Consider the following 21,359-nt stretch of genomic DNA (forward strand, 5'->3'; position numbering starts at 1 on the left):
ATGCCATCAACCGCTGTGATTAATCTGAATCACATTTTTTGTCAATCAGAAATAGCCAGCATTTTCTTACTGACCTGGTTTCCTCCCTGTCCATGACATGGGTACATGATCAGCTGTTTCCCCCCCTCATTGTTCTCTCCAGCATCCAGACATGAGTCTTTGCCCACATTTTTCACCTACAGAGAAAGAGAAGGAAAGGGCAAAGCTGTGAGAGGAATCAAAATGAAAAGCTAACATCCACTGCAAGCTGTTCAAACAACTTTAGTCCCTGGAGTGCTTTCAGTGGTGTCAAATTGGAACTGCTCAGTACCCTCTGGAGATCCTAAGTGGAAACCCTCAGTGGCTAGACAGAGCTCTGAGGTTTGGAAAGAGGAGAGCTGGTGGTGGGGTGTGTAATCTTACTGAGCCAAAGCGGAATGGGTTGAGATCAGGCAAGAAGACCTCTGGATAGACGTTCTTCAAATACCAGGAGAAGCTCTTGCACTGCAGCCGCGCACGGAGGTCCATGCGTTTAGAGATATCTCCAAAGGTCCTCTGTTAAAACAATGACAGGCAGGAGAGCAAAGCAGTTATTTTTCATTGTTCGTCATTGCTGGATACTAATAACACAAGGAATGTACAGTCATGCTAGCAGCTTTGTGAAGCTGTTCTTAGGCACAGCAGTTGAGCTAAATGCTTATGCCAGCATGCTAACATGCACATGACAATGCTAAGATGCTGATGCTAGCAGGTATGATTTCAGTTTAATGTTTAGCTGTTTAGCATGTTACCTTGCTGATATTTGCTAATAAGCACTAAACTTGGTACAGCTGAGAATGATGGGAATGTCATTGATTTTGCAGGCATTTCATTATAAACCAATGTAATGGAGCTAAAAAGTTAAAATTTTGACGTGATAGTGGCACTAGATGAAAAGTTAAAGGATCACTAAAGTTATAAGAATTCATCCTGAGGGAACCATGAATCTCCCAAATTTCATGGTAATCTATCTAATACTAGTTGAGACATTTCACTAAAACCAAAAAATGCCAAACTTCATAGCGGCACTAAAGGAAAAGTCAGGGGATCAACAAAGTGATTAGACTTTATCATCTGGGAACCAAAATTTTCAGCCAATCCATCGAAATAAATGTGGAGATATTACACAGACTAAGTGAACATTTTGACCTGCTGGTGAAGAAAGTAAACGCAAAAATCACCAAATTCATTACGACTTCTTATGGACGCCATGAATGTCTGTACCAAATTTTATGGCAATCCATCCAATAGTTGCTGAGATATTCAAGTATGGACCAAAGTGATGGACCAACTGACCAACATGGTCACACATAGAGCCATGCTCTGAATTGTCATTCACAAAAATTTTAAAATATGACTTTGCAATTGCAAAAACAAACAGGAAAATAGGAGAATTCCACTTTGGAAATTATTTTATTTGACTATGAATATTATCATCACTTTAGTCTTCTAAAGTTGATGACCATGTATCAGTGCTCTAATGACAGCTTGTTTAACAAATTAACTAATTGTAAAAATGTCACAGACAAGTGCTGTTCTTTTTAAACTGAGACATTAACACCACATTTGAAAGGATTTGTGGGCATCTCGTGCTCCTGAATAATGAGAGCACTTAGTGGTATGATGAGGATGCTACTCACACTAGTGCACACTGATTGCTACTAGAGTGGACTCCTTGAAGCTGTTGACGACGACATGTCTGTTTGAAGCCAGCAGGAGAGGACTGGCTCGTTCTGTGAGGTGTAGCCTAAGGTAACTCTTTATGGCACCTATGAGACCACGTCGGGAAACGCTGAGAGCCTGTGTCATTTACTAGAACCAACTTCTTTCAGACCCCTTTTTTCTCTGTCGGTTAACAGCTTTTAGCCTAATAGCCTCAAGTGAGACTTCTCAACTAAATGATCTCCTTCTCTCCATTTCAAAGAAGTCTACAGTATTCATGCTTGGAGAATTACACTAGTGACATGCTATCCAGTAAAAGTCTAATTCTGTGCTTTTCCCCCCACTTCAGACTTACAGCTAGTTGTTGGATTTATAAAAATCACGAGGATAAAAAACATACAGTATTTCAGTGATGTGTTTAAGTCAGAAGCAGTACATACATCTTTGGCCATTTGTGCAGCTTGCTGATTACGACGGTAGAAAATCTCCTTGTAGTCGTCCATCCAGACCTCGGCCAGCCGTACCTGGTTACGAACAATCACTTGCGTGCCCTTGGGGAAGGTGTGGGGGCTCTTAGTGCGGAAAACATGGCCGACAATAGAGCAAGGGATTATTTCCAGCTGTCCCCCGCACTGCCACACCTGCAGGATGTTGGTCAGTCAACAAAAGCAGATGGATAATGACACACAGTTAGACACACCTTAGGATACCATTTGCATACTAAGTACATACTAGTTTCAAAGGGCAAAAGGGCTAAGTGATGACAAGACTGCTGAACATCCAGAATGACAGCTTAGTAATGTCTTACCCTGAAAGACATTTCAATATTCTCACCGCCCCAGATTTCCATTTCCTCATCATAGCTTCCAATATGGTAGAAATATTCCTTTGAGATGGAGAAGAGCCCACCAGCAAAAGTGGGAGTCCTGTAGAGAAAATTGGTTAAAGGTTTCGACAGAGTTCATATGACTTTAATATTCTATATTCATGCACGCTATTTTCTTACTTTATAGGGTATGTTTCATCCCTCCTCCTTTGTTTCTCATGATCTGGGAGGCTCTCCCAGCCAAACGACAAGCCCCAGTCAAAGTTGCCTCGGTTGTGGTTCTGGCCATATGGGGACGGTTTCATGAACTCAAAGGTATTGAGATCAATAGTAGTTATATCAGGACTGACTACTGCAGTGGAGTTCTCTGCTATCCTGGCCAGCAGAGGTTCCAGCCATCCATTAAAACATTCACCTGTTGACACACACACGTAGGACATTGCATCACACCATTTTTCTTAACAACAACCACTAAACAGTTCACTGTAGACTGTTAATGCAACCAGTTTTAATGTGTGAGTGATGTAAGCGGTGTTGACTAACAGTGGGCGTCTAGAAAGGTGAGTGTATCACCGGTGGCCACAGAGGCACCCAGCAGCCGAGCAGTGATGAGTCCTTTCCTTTCTCGTTGGCGGACAACTCGAACAATGCTCAGCTGCTTCAAATACTCATCCAGCTCATCCTTTAACACGTCTGAAAGTATGGGATACACATGAGACATAAAGTTACAGAGGTTGAAGAGAACATTATGAAAAATCAGATGACATAATATAAGAGTAAATGTTGCACATGGTCTTATATAAACAGTTTCATATGAACACATTCCTAAAATAAAGGCTCAGTGATTGTTGAGGTGGCAAATAGATTAAATATTCACAGTCCTTAGCCAGGGAGGCAAAACTCAAACAGATGAAAAAAGGACAAAGCTGTCTTCCTTTCATCTTCAACATGGCTGGCTGTCAAGTCTGTCTGACCAGTTTCTGCACAACTTATATTGTTGTACAGCAGGGCTTCATCTGTGGCCTCCTCCCAACAAATAACTGAATTTAGAGTGTCAGATGGATTGCATTTCCTAAAACCTCTCTCCTTTCCAGGGTTTTGTTTTTTCCTATGTATCAGACCTGTTTACAAGAGTTACGTCTGACTCATGTCTAAGCACAACTACTGCTAATTCCTCTTAGGAAAGTATTCACTAGCAGCCCCTCTCTTCCTGTAACCCACTTCAGGAGCTCCTCTCTGCAAGTTTTGTGGCACACCAAAGAGCTGCCCACCCAACACGCTGCATGAAATCGAATCCAAAAGAGAGCAGGGCGGTCCTGAAGGGCCCTTTTGAGTTTTACCATCTACGCTGGCGTCGTCCACAAGGATGATCTCCTTGAGGAGAATGGCAGGGGAGGTGTGGAGAACACTGTACACTGTCCTTAGCAGAGTGCTCCAAGCCTCATTGTGAAACACAATTATCACGCTGGTGGTCGGCAAAGGGGGGCATCGCTTGAAGGTTTGCTCAATACATCTGCAGCAAGAAGGAAAAAGAGCACAAAGATCTAACTGTCCTGTATAGTTACTGAGTGGCACAATAGTCTAGTTATTACATCTGCAGACTCTCCCCTGTGGGGTGTCCATTTCAGCTGTGCCACTGCATGTGTGGCAGCCTTTTGAAATACCTGCCATATCTGAGTGGGAGAGACTTTGTAATTCCCCCTAATAAGATAGCCAGTACATGGATAGGCTTTATGTCTGTGTCATGTACTGACTATGTACTGACATGTACTTGGACTTAAACGTAGTTGGATGTAGTGTAATTAGCCAAACATAACTGTGCTTCTTCCTGAACTGGCCACAGTAACTGGGCAGGCATGCTGAAACAAAGTCTCAGTCAGAACAATCATCTCTGAGGTTTCTGCCTGAGACTTCCCCCAGTTGCAAAAAGCAAATATGTTGAATTTGTTTGGGTTAGACAGCCCGTTTTGTATTACCCCATCTATATTACACTAATCTATGTGGGAATCTTTCAGTGTGTCATTTCCCTTAACTAAATAGATTGGTGTATTGGCCCAATATGTAACTTAGAGTTCTTCTTGTACAGCACCAAGGCTGCTTTTACACCCACTAGGTGGTGCAATCACATGATGTTTGTGAATCAAAATGAATTGGAAAATAAATTGAACATTATTTGGTTAATTATGATCACTAACACCATGGTCTTTCTGCTCTTTTTTGCAAATTTTGAGGGAAATTTTTGGTAAACATGAGTTTTTCTTTACAGGTTTATCAACAGCATAAAGATTGTATCAGCCAACATACTCTGGTGGTCTTGTGTCTGCACCCAGGTCTCTGCTCAAGGAGATGCGGTCGCTGGCATAGAGGTTAAAGCAGTGTTTCTCTTCACCCTTCTCCTTTTCTTTCTGCTCCACGGGGCTCAGTGAGTCTGTGTTGAAGGGCTTCCCAGCGGCTCCAGGAGCAAGAGGGTTCTGAGGTGGTCGCTCCAGGGCTGGCCTGAGCTCAGCAGCAGTGTAGTGACCCGGCAGACAGGACATGCTGTCTGCATTGTCCTGCTGACGTACAGGGGCTCTGATCTGCATCTTTGGCATTGCATCCCTGAAGTTATTGACTGCTCCCATCACCATGCCCAGCATGGCATCCCGCTTCACTGCAATCTCCTTCAGCCACGGGTCCTCCTCTGGACTTTGGCTCCCCACTTCCCATTGTATGAAGAACACAAATGTGACAAAGACAAGGGCTACTATCACCAGTTTAAGTGGGTGCAGTCGCCTTCGGAGCACTCTGCGGAGAGCTGTCATTCTTCTTGAATGGAGAGGCAGGCTGGTTTTAGACTGAGTTTCAGCTACAATAAATAAATGAATACAGTCAGATGTTCATTGATGATTAGCAACCAGTAAAGTAGTTATCACATTTTTTAAATACCTTAAAGTTTCAGAAAAAAATACAGGCAACATGGGGATACATTATTGCCATGTCACCACGTTTACATCTTGTATTTTAAACAACTTTTTAATCTGTTGTAACTCTACGTGGAAGCTCTTGGTGAAGTTAAAAGTGCTGCTATCTACAAATCACATAACAAATTCACAATCGCATAAATCAGCAAACAACCACTGCTCCGGATTCCTTCAGAGAAAAAGACCACGTACCATATGAGCCGCTGAACTACAGATTCATGTTAGAAAGCCTCTTCAAACTGTTGTAAAACCCAACGAATGGCATCCTCTCTTCTTTGATCGGAGACCCCTCTTTTGTTTCACCAACTCCAAAGAAGTCTTGTTTTCCGTGAAAACAAAAAAAAAAGGATTTGTACTTCACAAAACTTCCGTCTCGTTGGATCCAGGTGCGCTCCTCTCAGGTAGAGGGAGGAGACGTCCTGGTGCGCTTGCGCAGAGAGGATTTCTGCGTGTCATAATCCATACCTGAAACACAAATCAACGTTACATCGGCAATCCAGACAAGCACGTTTGACGTTGGCACTGTTTACCTTGTAGCTTGTGAAACTTTTAAGATATAGTTTCCCACTAACCACGTGCTGAATATCCAAGCTGTTGATAAAAACACTAAATTTGCAGTCTTGAGGAATATTGAAAACTTGAGTTGTCCACTGAGTTCCTCTGATTGAATAATGGTGTCAATAGGATTTGTTCAGCTGGTTATTCACTGGGACAGTTGCTGGGTTACAAATAACGGAGGAACGCGCTTATACACCACACACAGCCCACCGCATCTAATCAGGCTCTCTGAGGAAAAACGCCACATCTTGCACATAGTTAGACCGAAAACTAATGAATGTGAACACCAAAGAGAAGCTGAAGACGCACATGGTCCTGCTTGCTTTTTCCACAAAACTAAGCATCCCTTCACAAGGAGGCGAATCTGCTTAGATTATTGATCACATCGCGCTTTACTAATAAAAGTTGGCATTGACACTCACCCGCGGATTCTGTGCGGTGTCCCTAATCCTTTTAAGTTCCCAGGTTTCTCACAGCGGATAGTCCTGATGAAGAGTTGGATGTTTGTGGGAGTACAGACGTGGATTCCAGCCGCAGGAGCCTGCTCTGGTGCCCGGTTTGAAGTCTTTCTGCCTTCGACTTGCACAGTGACTCCATCTGTAGCGACTGTGTTTCCCAGCACTTCCTATCCACGGCAGGCATCCAGTTTATTATGTCCATTAACATGTTCAGTGTGTCCTACATTTTGTTCAGTCACGCCTGAAAATGTTTGTCTATGTGGCAAATTATCTGTGTTGAGACTGAGCATGTAAATTGTCAATTCAGTGTGCACTCTTAATCACAGACAGGCCCACATGCTTAATAACATGAATGAAATCATCTGGAGAAAAAAACAGCAGACCAGAGACATCTTCATGTCTAAATAATTTCATCTTTTAATGCTGAAAAATGAGAAATACACACAAACAATCCAACAATATTTTACACAGATTTTCATATAAATGAGCTTTAGGAAATCACTTGAAAGACAATAAGAAGATATCATGTATCAGATTGAAAATAGGTGATCTGATAGATAAGGGAGCATGTATGCATTCCTGATAAATAAAGCTTAAATGTCCCTTAATACAGACTATTCCCTTCTACTATATCTTTTTGTTTTTAGGCTCAAAAATGAGAAGTTTGGTATTTGACTTTGGGAGGAAAGAGAAAAAAAATGCTTTCAGTTGTGAATGTGCCTGAACCTCTGTGCACTGTGTTTTCCCTCTTGATTGCCAGCACCCAATTATTCATATACTCCAAAAAATGTACATAGCAAGTTGAGTGGTATCCCAAAGAAATAATAGAAACAACTGCACATTAACTTGTCAGTAAAAGCCAAACAATAAAAATGGATTCCATCAAAGTAAATAATTTTATTGCGGAGACCTTGGTTCCATCTCTCTCTCTCTCTCTCTCTCTCTCACACACACACACACACACACACACACACACACACATACACACACATAAACATACACATACACACTCGCAGGTCCAACTCTTAAGATCGCAGGGCAACGCGGGCTTTGTCCAGGACATCCTTTCTAATTCTTGGATAGTTTGGATAAGCAGCCAGAACCTGTGGATGGAAGTAAAGTTGAGTCATGGTGGGAAAAAAAAAAGATCAAAGTTCTTATGACTCTTGGCACCCATAGTTCTGACACCCACCTTATGACACACATCTATGGCATCAACATGCCTCTTTGCTTTTAAGTAGTTGAAAGCAAGCTTGTATCCTGAAATAAAAAAACAGACATTACATTTTTGAAATACCTTTTGTTCTTAATAAATAAATAGAACCGGACATGTGATTTTGGTTGACATACCAATATTTGGATTAGTTTGATTTCCATATTTCCAAGCCAGTTCATAGTTGAGTGCTGCATCACGGAACGCCTGCTCTTTTTCCATTATGTAGCCCAGATATTCATAAACTTTACAGCATGACTGCGGAAAAAAGTGCAATTATTATCACAAAGAATTAAAAAGCATAAAAATCGGCCTCCGCATTATAAATCTCCAAAATAAGGGGGGGGGGGGGGGGGGAGGTTTTGTGTGAATTGGATGGCCTCGTAACAAAAAAAATTATATTTCAGCAGTGACAATATTTTCAGGCTGACCTTGTTATGATTTAGGCATCTCTTTAAGAGGTCCGCAGCCATGTCATACTTCCCCGAATGGATGTAGATGTCTGCCAGGAGCAGCCAGCTTTTCTCAAACTCATCGGCGTCAACAATGCTCCAGTTCATCTTAGCTATGCGTTTGAGCTGGTTCCTGGCTCGGGGAGTTTGTTTTAGTATCATGTAAGCTGTCGCCATGGCCAACAGGGCTGGCACGTGGTCTTTCTGAAATCAACCAAAGAATCCTTGTTAGACAGGATGAATCTGAAAACATCTTCCCCAACTTTTCCCACTCCCATTTGTTTACATCAAAAACATACTGACTTCATTTAAAGTGAAACAATACTCAGAACATAGTAATCGCAATGACTTATACTGTACACAATTCATTTAAGATTTGCCTGATACACTGTAATGAGTAGTTTATAACCAAATGGTATGACTGATGTTAAGAGAGCCTGAAATAATTGACAGTTCCTGGTGTGGGTATATTTACACAGGAGAGGGTGATGTAACTCATGCACACCATCTGGAGTTTGCTTACCTCATTGTTTGCAATCTCTGTGAAAACAGTGAGGGCTTTCTCTACATTGGCCTTCTGTTTAGTCGCCAGAAAGCAGTAGTTCTCCAGGATGCGGAGCTGTATGTGTCCACCCGGTGTCTGAGGCTTTAACTCCTTCAGAAGCTTCTCGGCTGTTCTCACAGCAAGCTGCTCCGACTCCTGCTTCTCTGTGGAGTTCCTGATGAGAAAAAAGAAGTTGAAGCATGTTAGCAGTAGAAGCAAGTCTGTGAACTGTAGGGTTAAAACACAATATATAATGAGGAGTCGAATCTTTCAGTTACTATGCTCCATACTATTTATTGAGTACACATACCCAATTTCACCATCTAAATTCTCAAATACTTCTCCTCCCATGGTGTCATTGTCAGGATTTAAGTAGATTTCAATCATGTTATACACAGCATTTTGACCCCAATCATTGTCTTTCCGTGCTTTGTTGAAGTGTCGTAGAGCATCATTGGGTTCTCCTGTGTACCTGAGCAGCAAGCACAAGGTTAGTCACATAATGTGCAAGACTTGAAACAGATGTCCCCGTAATCTCAAGAAAACACTCTTAACAGACTTACCAAAGATAAAGTCCTTTGCAGTAGTTAAACCCAGGATCAAACCTAGTCCTGGAAGAATGTTTTTCTGCCATATCAAGAAATCTTGGCACTTCTTCCAACTTCCCAGCTCTCCGCAACAAGTCAATAAGACGTGACAGTGTTGGGTAGTTGTCTGAAAATAACAGGTGCAAGTTATTATGCTTTGAGAGATGGTAGTGTATTAATGTCTTAAGAGACACGTGGTGATTTTTGCACCTGGTTTGCGCTCCAGGAGTTGTTGAAAGTGGAAAACTGCCTGTTCATAGTCTTGCTTCCTGAACATAAGGTCAGCCATCATCTAAGAACAAACATATGTTAAAAGTAAGCTCTACAAATAAATTCCAAGAAAGGTTATGGTAAAACATGTGGTAAAAGACAGACAGAACAAACCAGAGTTGCATCTTCGTTAAACTGGTCATTCTTCAAAATGATGCTGCATTGCTCCTGGCACGCGTCTACCTCATCCAGAGTAAGGTAAAGCCGTGCCAACTCCAGCATCACCTACGAATAAGGAGACCATGATTTTTTTTTTAGATAATGTGACAGCAATCTTTGTGAAACAAGGCACGATAGATAAATCAGATCTTTTGCTTAAATCAAACTAACGAGGATCACAACATTTTATAAATAAAGGGATGAGATTCTAAAAAAGATGCCAGGGCTTGTCAACCACAGCTGCAGTGAGTACACAGGACGTTTTGATTCAGCTGCACTGACCTTGCGATCAGTCTCACAATACACAAGAGCTTCTTTGTAGAATTTGACTGCTCTCTCATAGCCCCTCTGACTTGTGTAGTGTTTAGCGATCTCGGCGCAGATCTCGGCAGCAAGCTGCTTCTGCACGGGGACGGCGTCAGGCTGCTCCAACTGCACCCGTTTCAGCACCTTGGCCTGCACATCGCGGGCCTATGAACAGCATAAGCGCAACCGCAATAACCTATAATCATCGTAATCACCTCCATAAAAACAAGTAATAAAACATGATTACAAAAAAAAGGTTGCAGAATTTGGTTACTGAACAATAAGGAGCGCTTAGAAATAATCACATAAAAATTTGGATACAAAATGCTAACAGATGACTTTTAGTTTTAGAAAACCAGAGAAACTAGAAACTTACTCTTTGCAGGGAAAGTAAAGCTTCTTCAGTTTTGTCAACCTTATTTTGGATCTTTGCCAACAGGACCAGATAGCGGCAATCATCTGAGAGGGCTGGTAGTTCATTCACTTGGTATATCCAAAGAAAATGTTAAATGTTAGAAACATGATGTCAGGAGTCCTAGTAAAGAGAGTTCACTGTGTGTGGAGTACCGTGAAGTCATTAGTACCTGGCTCATGGTCCAGAGCATCATGCAGGACTCTCTCACAGCGCTCATACTGCTTCATCTTCATCAGCAGCTCAGCCAGGTCATAGCGCAGGAAGTTCTGTTGCTCAGTCTTCAGGGCAGCTTCATAGTAATTTATCGCCTGTGTAACAGCAGCTTTGTGTCAACACTGGGTTTCACTTTGAGTGGATCATGTTTATCTTTAAAAGCGTTCGATACAAACCTTGACGTAGTTATGAGTCTTGACCAGAGCTTTCCCGATCTTGCTGGCTAAAGCACCATCTTTGGGGTTTTTCTTCAAGGCATGCTCGTAAACCTCAATGGCTTTCTCTGGCTGAGGATAAACACATCTTACCGTAAGTGGTGTGACGGTTTGTTGTTGCTTTGAAGTTTTTGTAAATATTATTCAGGGAGTCTAATACATGTCATTATTTATAAAATGTGGTGAACACATGGTAAACACCTCAAAGAGCTGTTGGGAACAATTAAAAGAGATAAGATCTCTTAAGAGGCTCAACTCACCACCCATAAAATCATTGAATGGTACATTTTGGCTTTTCGTCTGATTTCATTAGTGAGAGATATGTAGTTTGTGTTAACCGTCTCCTTTCTTGTTTCAGATATTATTTTTGCACCTTTTGTTTAGCTTATTAATTAAAACACCAAGCTGCTTCAGGATAGTGCTGTTTGTTTTATACTGTGGTCTAACAGTTTTTCCTACAAAAAGGCATGAGATGACTAAATAATCACTTCCCATATTAATTAGATTTAGTTCATTTATTCTTCCCTATTTAACATTCTGAGTTGAGCATTCACCTACAATTATGGCATTATTTTTTTATTATATTATTAGCCCTATTTCCTCTTTTATATAAACCATACATATCATACTGTGTTACAATCCTCTAGTTTCCACTGACCTGGTGATAAGTTGTTTATTACTTTTGTTAAGCTTCTGCTTATATGGAATGTGCTTCTAATGTTCCTTTGCGAGCCACTGTGTGCATGCAGTGAGTGATTTTAAAATACTGTCATACATTAATCACGTGTTGATTCTTGTTTAATCGTACACACGGATGTTTTTGCTGCTACTATTTGCTCTCTCTCTTCATTCTTAACTCATTATTTGCCAGAACATTTAACTTTTTCTCAACTTGAACACTAAGTTATCTACAGTTTTTCAGATTTTCCAGCAAGTGTCTCTCTGGCCACATCCTTCACTGTGTTTATAAAACTACTGACAGTTACTGTACAGTAGAATGATTTCATCAATACATTTGAACAAAGCCAAGAGTGGAAGTAAGTGGAAATTTCTGAGAACCTCACACAGTGATGCGATTACAAAAGGCTTGGGGCAATTCCTGCTAACTTGCTACTCTAAACTTGTGCAGAAGCACTGTGGAGTGTTATGTTTTGTTAGATTTTACAGAGAAGCACCCCCAAAAATATTCAGTTGTGCACTGATGGTACTAATCATCCAAGGTAAAACCTTTGTCATGGACTACATTACAGTTCCATCACAGCACAGCAACAGGGGAAAGATCAGAAAACAGCAAGGCTCCTTAACATGAATGGTAAGAACAGATATATAGAAATACAATGAAACACAGAGGCTACACATTTATGTCTCTTCTATTTATAATCGATCAGAGAAGGACAGTTATTCACTAAACCTTTGACTTAAGCTATTTTGGAAGCGGAATAAAAGACTTTGCGAAAATATAACTGTGATTAGACTTATGATTAGTTTATTTGAAGCATGCAGCAGTTTTAATGCCACTCTAACTGAGTCAATACCCACACAAATCCATTGTTATGTGATAAAGACAATATCTAATCAGACACAGATCCATTGCATCTCCCACTTACCTCTTGAATGTTCATGTAAGCATCACCCAGTAAGAGATATGTGTGAGGAATGGGCAGCTTCTCCACCATTTCTCTAGAGAACAGGCAGAGATGTTACATCACATATGGTGTACAGTACTTCATTATGTTGACATATGTCTCTGTTGGTCTGAGGTTCAGTCATGCTTTACTACTTCTCAGCTGTCAATTGAAGTAGCATCAGGGACCAGGAAGAGACAGGAGAGAGCTTTGCACATTTCCTCTTTACTGCATGGATGGCTTCAGTTAAGATTTTATCTGATTTAGTTTAAGCTTGTGGTCTTCTGAATTTTACTTCAGACTCAACTGGATGAAATGTTAGGCATCCTAGAGTCATGTATTTAATTAACTTTCAGCCATTACTGTTCAGACAAACATTTACAGTGCATTAGGTTTCAGACGGAGTATCTTTGCTCAATTGTTCAGCTGCTATCTTACATAAAGATCACTTGAAGATTTCAGTATACTTTCTTTGTTCATTAGGATTCAAATTTACTGCTCACCTGTAACAGCTCGCGTACAGACGTTTCTCTTTTCTGTGGTTCAGATATACGTCTGCCATTTTCTCCTTGGCTTGGATGTAGTAGGGCTGCTCAGGAGTAATGTTTCTGAGCATACTCAGTGCCAACTCAGTGTCGCCACGCAGCAGCGCCAGGTCTGCATTGGCAATAGTGACACGCAGCTCCTCAGGAGTGCCCGAGAACTCATTGATGGCATCCTGCATTACCTTGGCGGCTTCATGCTGAAACATTAAATCCATTTGTGAGTGTGTAAGGTATTTTTTCCAAGTCTAAGCATACAGTATGTTGAAACCCATGAACACTATTGGAATGAAAACCTTTAACAGTAATCACAACAGAGTAAAACACAAAAATATATTACACAAACCATAAAGAACAACCTCTAGAGTGCTTTAAAAAAAACCTTTAAATTAAACGGGATAACATCATATGCAAGCTTTCTTATGTAAAAACTCACTATCTTACCTGTTCTCCGTTGAGCCACAGGGCCTCAGCTAACTCCAAGAAGACGGAGACACAGTCAGCAGGACTCAGCTCCATCTTCTTGATCTTGGACTTGGATGAAGATCCGGCCCGGCGGACCCCTGGAAGACTCATGGCCATCTGCAATGTCTGAATAGCCTCCGTCAGCTCACCCATCTTCTTCTTTGCCTGAGCTTTGATCAGGTGGTACAACGGATGTTCTCGAATCTGAAATGGACAAGAATGCAACATACAGTCTTTGTAGTTAACCAACATCAATACTGTGCTGCTCATGTACATAAATCTGTGGTAGAGTTCTTTATTCAAGCAAGAAATAACTATCTTGTCAGATACAATATATCCATCTGATGCTATTTTTTCTTCTTTTTATGTATGACTTTTGTTGTATTAATATGTCTAACTGATTACGAGCTGAAAAGCTCCTAAATGTCAAAGAAAAATGTGGCAGAACTGCAATGTATCTGCACATTTTGCTGCTGATATTACTATCATGCTGATGGTGATCTTACCTCAAAGTTATGGCTGAGGCAGAGTTCAAGTGACTGGGAGCACAGTGTGAAGTTACCCTGCAGCAGATGGATCTGTGCCATTAGCAGATGAGCATCTGCATGAGAAGGACACTGGTCCAAGCAATGATGTAGACCGCTCTGAGCAGCGTCAATGTCACCTGAACAAACACAGAGGCAATGCAGTTTAAAATAGCATCTACAGAAAAGCAACCAAATCATATTTATTTCAAATGCAGTGCTCACCAGACTGATATCTGACTTTGGCAAGCAGGAAGACCCCTTGAAGGAGACCTGGCACAATCTTGACCACTGTATCCAGCAATGTGGCACAGTGCTGGAGCTGAGGAGCAGGAGGGTGGCCCTGGGCTGGAGGCTGAAACATCAACAGTAAAAGTGTTATTTATTTTTTCATAATGAGTCTTATTAAGAGAAGTATGCATACCCCTATCATAGAGTGCCATCCCCAAATCTGTGAAGTAAAACACAATCACAAGTGGCAAAATACATATAGAAGTTACTGAGGCACACTTGCAGTGACTACCTTTAAGGCCAAGAATTTACACAGTTTTTTAAAGGACCAACAGTCATTGATGAGTCTCCAAGTCGTACCTTAGCAGGACACAGTGCAAGATACTCTTTGACGATCTCCAACAGGAAGTCAGGGTTCAGCTTCTCAAAGTACTCCACTCCCAGAGGTAGACCCTGGAGTGTGGAGAAGTGTGTGTCCACTGCATCGTTCAGCAGGTTGGTCACCTCTTCCTGGGGTTGCCGCTTTCTCACTGCCAGCACTGCACGCAGGTAGAGTAGCTCCTAATGCGGTTGAAAAACAGAATTACAGAAGGAGAAAAGCAAAAATGGTTTGATGTCGGAAAATAGACAGAGGAAGGTAGAAAGGAGGAAAACTCGACAAGGGCATTTTACACAAGACGATGATGAAAGACATAAAAAATAGTGTGGTTAGTGCTTTGAAAAACAGTTGACTGTAAATAATGTTAGGTCTCATCCTCTACAATACTTTTAATATTGTAAAAGACACTTCATGTTGCCATCTATCAGCATTTATAAAAAGACATTACCCCTGATTTCCCAATGGACTGTTGAATCTCTGTGAGAAATTCCAACTGTTGCTCTGCATCTTCAAGGTGGCCCTCTATCAGCTGGCAACGAATTATACCTGTGTAGAGAAAAAATGCTATATCTCAAGAATTTGTTTATAAAGTATGTATAGAGCTGGAGTGTAGGCATGTAGGCATCATTAATCATTGTAACATGTTACCAGTCAAAGCAGAAACACTAGTTTCATCCAAAGTCATGGCAGTCTTGTACCACTTCATGGCCTCTTTGATTCTGCCTTGAAGCACCATCTGGTAGCCCAACTCTGTGGCTAAATCTGAGTCCCCCGATGCCAAAGAGAAAGCTCTTTCCACCATTCTGAACGTCTGCTCGATCACTTTCTCATTTCGTCCACACTATAAGGAAACAACAACAATAAATGCAATAAATGCTGAATTTCCAAGAATGCAAGTCAAGGACCTCTTCAGTAAAAAAGGCCCAATACTGTAGCATCAAGAATGCAGACAGAAGATAGAAAATAATCTTACAACACGGGTGAAGGCTAGAGACATCCTGTAGAAAAGCTCAGGGTTGTGTGGTTCCACAATTTCCAAGCTGGTGATGAGGTTTGAAAGCTGCTTTGTTGACTGCCAGTGAGGGGGGGGTAAAAACAGTTTCTGTAAATTTACCAGCACTTTACCACTGATCCATCATATGTAACTGTGAGTATTTCACATTTTATTCCAATTCCTGCTGATTTGCTACAAGTATGAACATGCGAAGGTGTGTGAACTTTACCTCTGTAATATCTCCATCTCTACATAAAGAATGTAGAGCTAGCATCTGTAGGGCCTCCAGGTTATTTTTATCCTTCTGTAAAAGCCTGAAATATGACACAAGGCCCAGTGAATGAAGTCCATCTCCTACACTTAATAAGCTTGGATGTTTTTGATTGATAGACATAGAATATCTGATACTGCTGCTGTACTGTGTTAAGCTCCCATACAAATAACATTAAAACTAAAAGGAACTGTGAAGTCTGCCTAAGGATGTAAAGTATACTGTTTGCTGGTAGGATCCCTCTTAATTCACATCTCAGTGAGGGCAAGGCTCTGAAGTTGGTGCAACCTGAGTAATCACTCTTCCCCCTGTTCAGCAAACCTGAACCAACGCATCCTTCGAATGGTGTTAGACTCCAGCACTTTGGCTCAAAGGCCTTTTCATGCTGTCTGACACTGGCGTCTGTCCAGAGGGGTGAGGACAAACAATAGCTTAGTCAGTATACACTGGTTCAAGGCATCACGCTAGTGTTTCATTTGCACTTGAATGCAGAGCCATTTGTAAAGACAGACTGTTTTTTTTTTCTTCCATCCCTGGTGGTGATTGCAAATGTTTCCTGCTCTTTCTGATCTCACCAGAGACATTGTAAGTGTTTCTTGTGCTTTTGTTAAAAATCTGGGGACAAGTGCTCAGATAATCTTGCAGTGAGGCAGATGTGACCTCTTTGTATGATTTGACAGAAACCTCCTAACTGATTACCTGTGTGCTGCATCTATGGTTTGCTCCCAGTCTTGAAGACTCAGCAACAGTTTCATCTTCTTGATGAGAGCAGGCAAGAACCCAGGGAAACTAACAATGACTTGATTAACCATCTCTAATGCTCCAGAGTAGTTCTGACGATATTCATAGTATTGTGCCTAGGACAGACAAACCATTACGTAAGGTGTATGATATGCACAGGCTAGTAAAATACATGAATCTATATTAATCATTACGAATGAAACATCTACATGTCTAAAAGTAATAAACTTATCAAGAGCAACAATGGATGCAAAGTCTCAAAAATTATCGAGGAATAATCCAATTAATGTCCAAAGGAACTGCAAGACACTAAAAGTACACTCAGCACAGTAATGACGAGGGACAATTTAAATCAAAAAGTGACTCAGGTGGACACAATAAGTACTGCAGGAGGCATAGGAAATTGAGAATAGTCAATATGGAGCTGCATTTCCTATCTCACCTTTCCCATCAGGCCAAAAGCATCTTGTCTCTCTTTCAGTCCCTCATCAAAGTATTTTCCAGCCTTTTTGGCATAGGCGTCTTTACCAGATGTCACATCTATCCAGGCTTTCAGAATTATCCCCTGAACAACAAATAACAGTCAGATGAGAAGCCAGAATGCCCACCATATCATAAGCATAAAATGGACGAGTAACAGTTCTCAGACATATGACAAGAATGCAAGTCTCACCTCTCTAGAGCCATTGGAGAGTTTGATCATTCTCTCTGTGTACTCCCTTGCTTTATCATTTCGCCCCAACAGCCAGAGAAACATCCCAGCATTGTACAGACTCTTGGGAGATGCACTTTTACGATCCTCTTTGACCTTAGCATCAAGTTCTTGAATGACTTCCCTGTCTGTGAATGCAAACACACTTATTAGAATATTACCAACAAGTGTGTACAGTCCTGGGCAAACACCTGTGACAAGAGGACTTTGCTGGCTTACCTGGGTTTGTCTTTTTTTTCTCAGCATAGACAAGGGCCATTAACGTGCAGAGAGATACATCTCGAGTATCTCTTATTGTGTCCAACTCTATTGTGGCTTCTTGAATTTGATCTGTGGTGAAATAATGGCATAAGCGAACATGTGACAGAGGGCAAAGAGACACTAGAAGGCTCATGCTATGATTTTATTTGATTCTTTCAGGCTTACCTTGCATTAGGGTACCATATGCATGCCAAAAGCTGTAGATAGGATCATTGCTGAATTTCCTCTTAGCAGCTGCTGCAGCGTTTACAGCGTGACTGAAATATTTTTCATAGCAATGGTACCTGATCAAAGCCTGAGGGGAAATCAATGTACTGTTAGTAAACAGTAGCAAAAAACTCTTTGTAAAACTCGCTCTCAATCACAAGCTGCTCGTTGAAAAGCAAAGTTGAAAGAGGAATCCTGCATTTGACGTTAAGCTATAGTACATGTTAGCTTAAGCTTAAGTAGCTTCATTTACGGTCAACAGCTTAACATTTTGAAAGGTCTTACGAACAGTCCTCTCTCGTTTAACCTAGCTACCGTTACATATCTTAGTAGCTATTAGCTACCTAACATCATTTAGTTTACTAATATTATTTCATTTACACTGGGCGAATCTCCACTTTAATATGGAGCCTCAAGTAGCGTTATTGAATCATTAAAACATGTTCACTTACCAATGTCTCTTCGCTCTCCATCTTGACTGAGACACTTTATGCTTATACAGTAACTGACGGGTGAATAAATGCCGATTTACCCTGTTTTCATTGTATAAAAGGATAAGAACACTATTATTATTGCAGTTTTCGTTGTATTTTCGCCATATTGAACTAACTCCTTTTGCGTTGTTCCGTAACTTAGTAACAGCAAGCTTCCGTACTATGGGTTATTATTCTCTCAGTTTTTTCTATCAGGCACCACTTCCTTCACGGCTGCCTGTATATCTCGCCTCAATTAGTATAATTGGCAGATCCAAATCCCACAACCATAGCTGATACTATTTTTCTTATCCTTAAATATTTGATTGGTAAAGTTTTGGGCAATTATTGATAAAATGTATGGGATCTCTCAGCCTGGGATAAGGCCTTAAAGACAAAACTCAGGAACAAATAGACAATTTCCCCGCCATCTTTACTTTTGCGTTGAGGTACTTCCGTATTTGTATCTCTAGGCGGCGTAGTCATCCTTTTATTAAATGTCATCACAGCCTACTACACTACTACTGCTACGACTATTGATTGCATTAACAGTGGCTTAATAATAAAAATAATAAAATGATGAATAAAGGTCTTTAGTTGATACTACTGAAAACATAATATTTGAAAAAAAGGGCAAATAAATTCATTCAGATGATGATTTTAGATTTTAAAAAAGTAACCCCTGTGTGTGTTTATGTGGGTGTGTGCGGGGGCTTGTGGTAATGAATATAAATTCATTGATGAATTTCTATGCACCGTGATTTTGTAAGATAGCATGTTTTGAATTCTAGGGCATTTGATGCAACATACAGAAAAAAATATTGCATGTCAAAGTAAGTTTAACCTACTTTGATTATATGGAAATGATTTGAGGAACCTCAGATCGTTCCAGTAAACTGGATCACTCTCACACAGGTTGGATTAATGTGGTGGGTAGGGCTCGTGTTGGGCTGATCTTCTGTTTGCTAGACCTACACAATTTACTATCCTCAGCTTAGGAAATAAATGGAGAAATAATGTCAACACCTTATTAATTTTTGTGTAATAAAAAACTAGATTATTGCTCAGCTCATCCAAACAAGAAAACAAGAAAGTTTGCACAAGTTCCCACCTGTAAACAAAGCAGCTTTACATAGTTTACAATGTGCAGTGGAAACATATTTCCATCCAGCCAGTGGTAATTGGTGCCCCAATGTTATGCAACACCGTGCATTGACTGTTAAGTATGAACTCTTGATGTCTACAGTGTTGAGTCTATGGCAGGAGCAGCCAGTGTCCGGCATGGGTGCAACTGTTCCAAGAGAGACCTTTCCATGCCTTGTCAGATACTATTTAGCACTAACTCTGGCACATAATCATTACTCTCTGCAGCAAACATCAATGGAAGAGTAAATCAGGTTGGTATCGAGCTCTGAGCATGTGCAGCAATGGGAAATGTCTGTGTGCTGTACCAGACAATGTAGCTCACAGTTTTGAACCCATATTGTAAGAGGTTTACCAGAATTTATATGAATAATAATATGAGCTAAACTATTTTGTGCTTATGAATTCATTATTCCAAATAGAATAAATGACATTTTCAATAATACTCATACAGAGCAGTTACATGATAGACAATCAAGGTGTTATACACAGCAAAGAGCAATAAATACTGCATGTGTTGTTGCACTTACAAAGAATGCATCTGAAAACCTATTAGAGGAAAGACTGTGGAATATGTACCCCCTGGGATATACTGCTATAGCATTCTAATGGCTATATCCATTGTGGTTTGTACAGACCATTATTGATCAAAGAGCCATGCTCAATAATACAAGTAGTTCACTAGCAAATGAACTCTTTTATTTCTTTTTCCACATGTGTTGCAATAAAAGTTGCTTGAAATTTGATTGCTTTGCATTTCAGTTCCCGGGCAAGCATGTACTAATTTACCCTTGTAAATATACAACATGTATTTTATTGATGGTCAGGGGTTGTTATATGCTTACATGTTTGCAGTTACTTTACTGTATATAGACTATATGGTTGTAATATTTAATGAAGCAAACATGAATGTGTGCAATAGTCTGTTGTAGTTATACTGGATGAGGTGCCGTATTTGTTCACTTGAAACAGTGTGTGTGTGCACGTGTGTGTGCGCGCTATTCAGTGGTTGAGAGTGTGTGTCTGTCTATTGGCACATTGGGAAGGTAGGGGAGGAACTCACCACTACCTAATCTAATGGGATTTTCTTCCCATCTATCTAGAGCAAATACAATTACAGAGCTGTTATGGGTAGCATTCTCAGATTTCTCTCAATTGTTTTTCGGCATGCCCCTCCATGCATGCCAGTGGCAGGATCCCAAGCCAAACAGACATCCTTTCACATATCACATGTCCACATATTATTGTCTAGCTTGCGAGACTCCAGGGGTGCGGACGCAGACCAACTTCCGACCTTTCACCCTAATGCAGTCTAACAGAGGAGCTTGATGTCATGTTGCTGGGCAACAGGCAAGGAGAATCTGCAGAATCACTCTTGATTTACTGGTCATTAAAATAAGGAATCTGTAACCCCACTTGTTGCCATCAGTGGGGCTGTGTGCTGGTTTCAATCACAGGGTACATTTCGTAGTATATTGGTTCTCTTACATCACTTGATGGATGACATTATAAGCAAAGATTTTGTGCCTACAGATAAACAATCTTTTGACCTTTTTTTAAATATAATTGCCAGTTTGCTGCTATTGTGATGTCCTGAGTTTTGGGAACATGCTAGTAAACATTTATTCATAGACCACTCAATTGCTCTGCTGGCTGGCTTGTCAGGAAAACATGTGAGCCATTAAGTACTGTGAGTGGGTGTGGTGCAAAATGATAATCATATCATCATCTTGAGACAGAATGGCAGGGATAATCAGCACTCTGCCATCAGCCTCTTGTTTACTGCCCTCTGGATTCATCAGCCACAATAGGTAAAAGCGAGGGTTGGACTGTAATGAATATTTGGACTGTTATTAATAATTAATAAAATGTTCCACCCTCTTAAGATGCTAATAGTTTCCGGCAGAAGCCTCAAAGCACACTCAGAAACCAGAA

The 21,359-nt window shown here is 40.7% G+C and overlaps 2 protein-coding genes across 2 annotated transcripts in view; both read right to left on the reverse strand.

Annotated features, from left to right (window-relative positions):
• The window catches only part of galnt3 (UDP-N-acetyl-alpha-D-galactosamine:polypeptide N-acetylgalactosaminyltransferase 3 (GalNAc-T3)), an 8,557-nt gene extending 1,755 nt beyond the window's left edge, over positions 1 to 6,802 (reverse strand). Inside the window, exons 1-10 of the mRNA XM_044366846.1 lie at positions 6,447 to 6,802; positions 5,659 to 5,931; positions 4,811 to 5,351; positions 3,847 to 4,019; positions 3,050 to 3,199; positions 2,687 to 2,921; positions 2,489 to 2,606; positions 2,121 to 2,321; positions 403 to 534; positions 75 to 176 (exon numbers count right to left, since the gene is read on the reverse strand). Of these exons, the coding sequence (XP_044222781.1) occupies positions 75 to 176; positions 403 to 534; positions 2,121 to 2,321; positions 2,489 to 2,606; positions 2,687 to 2,921; positions 3,050 to 3,199; positions 3,847 to 4,019; positions 4,811 to 5,307 (1,608 nt within the window). The 5' untranslated portion in view covers positions 5,308 to 5,351; positions 5,659 to 5,931; positions 6,447 to 6,802. The remainder of the gene's footprint in view (positions 1 to 74; positions 177 to 402; positions 535 to 2,120; positions 2,322 to 2,488; positions 2,607 to 2,686; positions 2,922 to 3,049; positions 3,200 to 3,846; positions 4,020 to 4,810; positions 5,352 to 5,658; positions 5,932 to 6,446) is intronic.
• A 73-nt stretch (positions 6,803 to 6,875) lies between these two features.
• On the reverse strand, positions 6,876 to 18,471 carry ttc21b (tetratricopeptide repeat domain 21B). Its single transcript, XM_044366845.1, has 29 exons — positions 18,261 to 18,471; positions 17,767 to 17,896; positions 17,560 to 17,670; positions 17,302 to 17,468; positions 17,071 to 17,193; positions 16,587 to 16,744; positions 15,846 to 15,930; positions 15,596 to 15,694; positions 15,271 to 15,463; positions 15,071 to 15,168; positions 14,604 to 14,804; positions 14,238 to 14,367; positions 13,995 to 14,152; positions 13,468 to 13,692; positions 12,985 to 13,223; positions 12,464 to 12,536; positions 10,818 to 10,928; positions 10,598 to 10,736; positions 10,390 to 10,496; positions 9,990 to 10,178; positions 9,663 to 9,773; positions 9,489 to 9,570; positions 9,255 to 9,405; positions 9,002 to 9,163; positions 8,671 to 8,866; positions 8,127 to 8,351; positions 7,833 to 7,953; positions 7,675 to 7,742; positions 6,876 to 7,585 (listed from the first exon to the last, which is right to left on the reverse strand). The coding sequence occupies exons 1-29, from the start codon at positions 18,279 to 18,281 to the stop codon at positions 7,508 to 7,510; spliced, it is 3,951 nt and encodes a 1,316-aa protein (XP_044222780.1). The 5' UTR covers positions 18,282 to 18,471; the 3' UTR covers positions 6,876 to 7,507.
• Between the last annotated feature and the right edge of the window lie 2,888 nt (positions 18,472 to 21,359).

Source organism: Thunnus albacares, chromosome 11, assembly GCF_914725855.1.
Source record: "Thunnus albacares chromosome 11, fThuAlb1.1, whole genome shotgun sequence".
Taxonomy (NCBI): Eukaryota; Metazoa; Chordata; class Actinopteri; order Scombriformes; family Scombridae; genus Thunnus; species Thunnus albacares.

Bases quoted from the DNA above. Each gene is read 5' to 3' on its own strand.
- ttc21b (XM_044366845.1), bottom strand. From the start codon at position 18,281: ATGGAGAGCGAAGAGACATTG. The intron at 10,737-10,817 runs GTTTGTATCGAA...GCTGTTACACAG, and splicing joins AGACTCATAACTACGTCAAG to GCGATAAATTACTATGAAGC. The intron at 8,352-8,670 runs GTAAGCAAACTC...GGTTGATTTCAG, and splicing joins CAGAGATTGCAAACAATGAG to AAAGACCACGTGCCAGCCCT.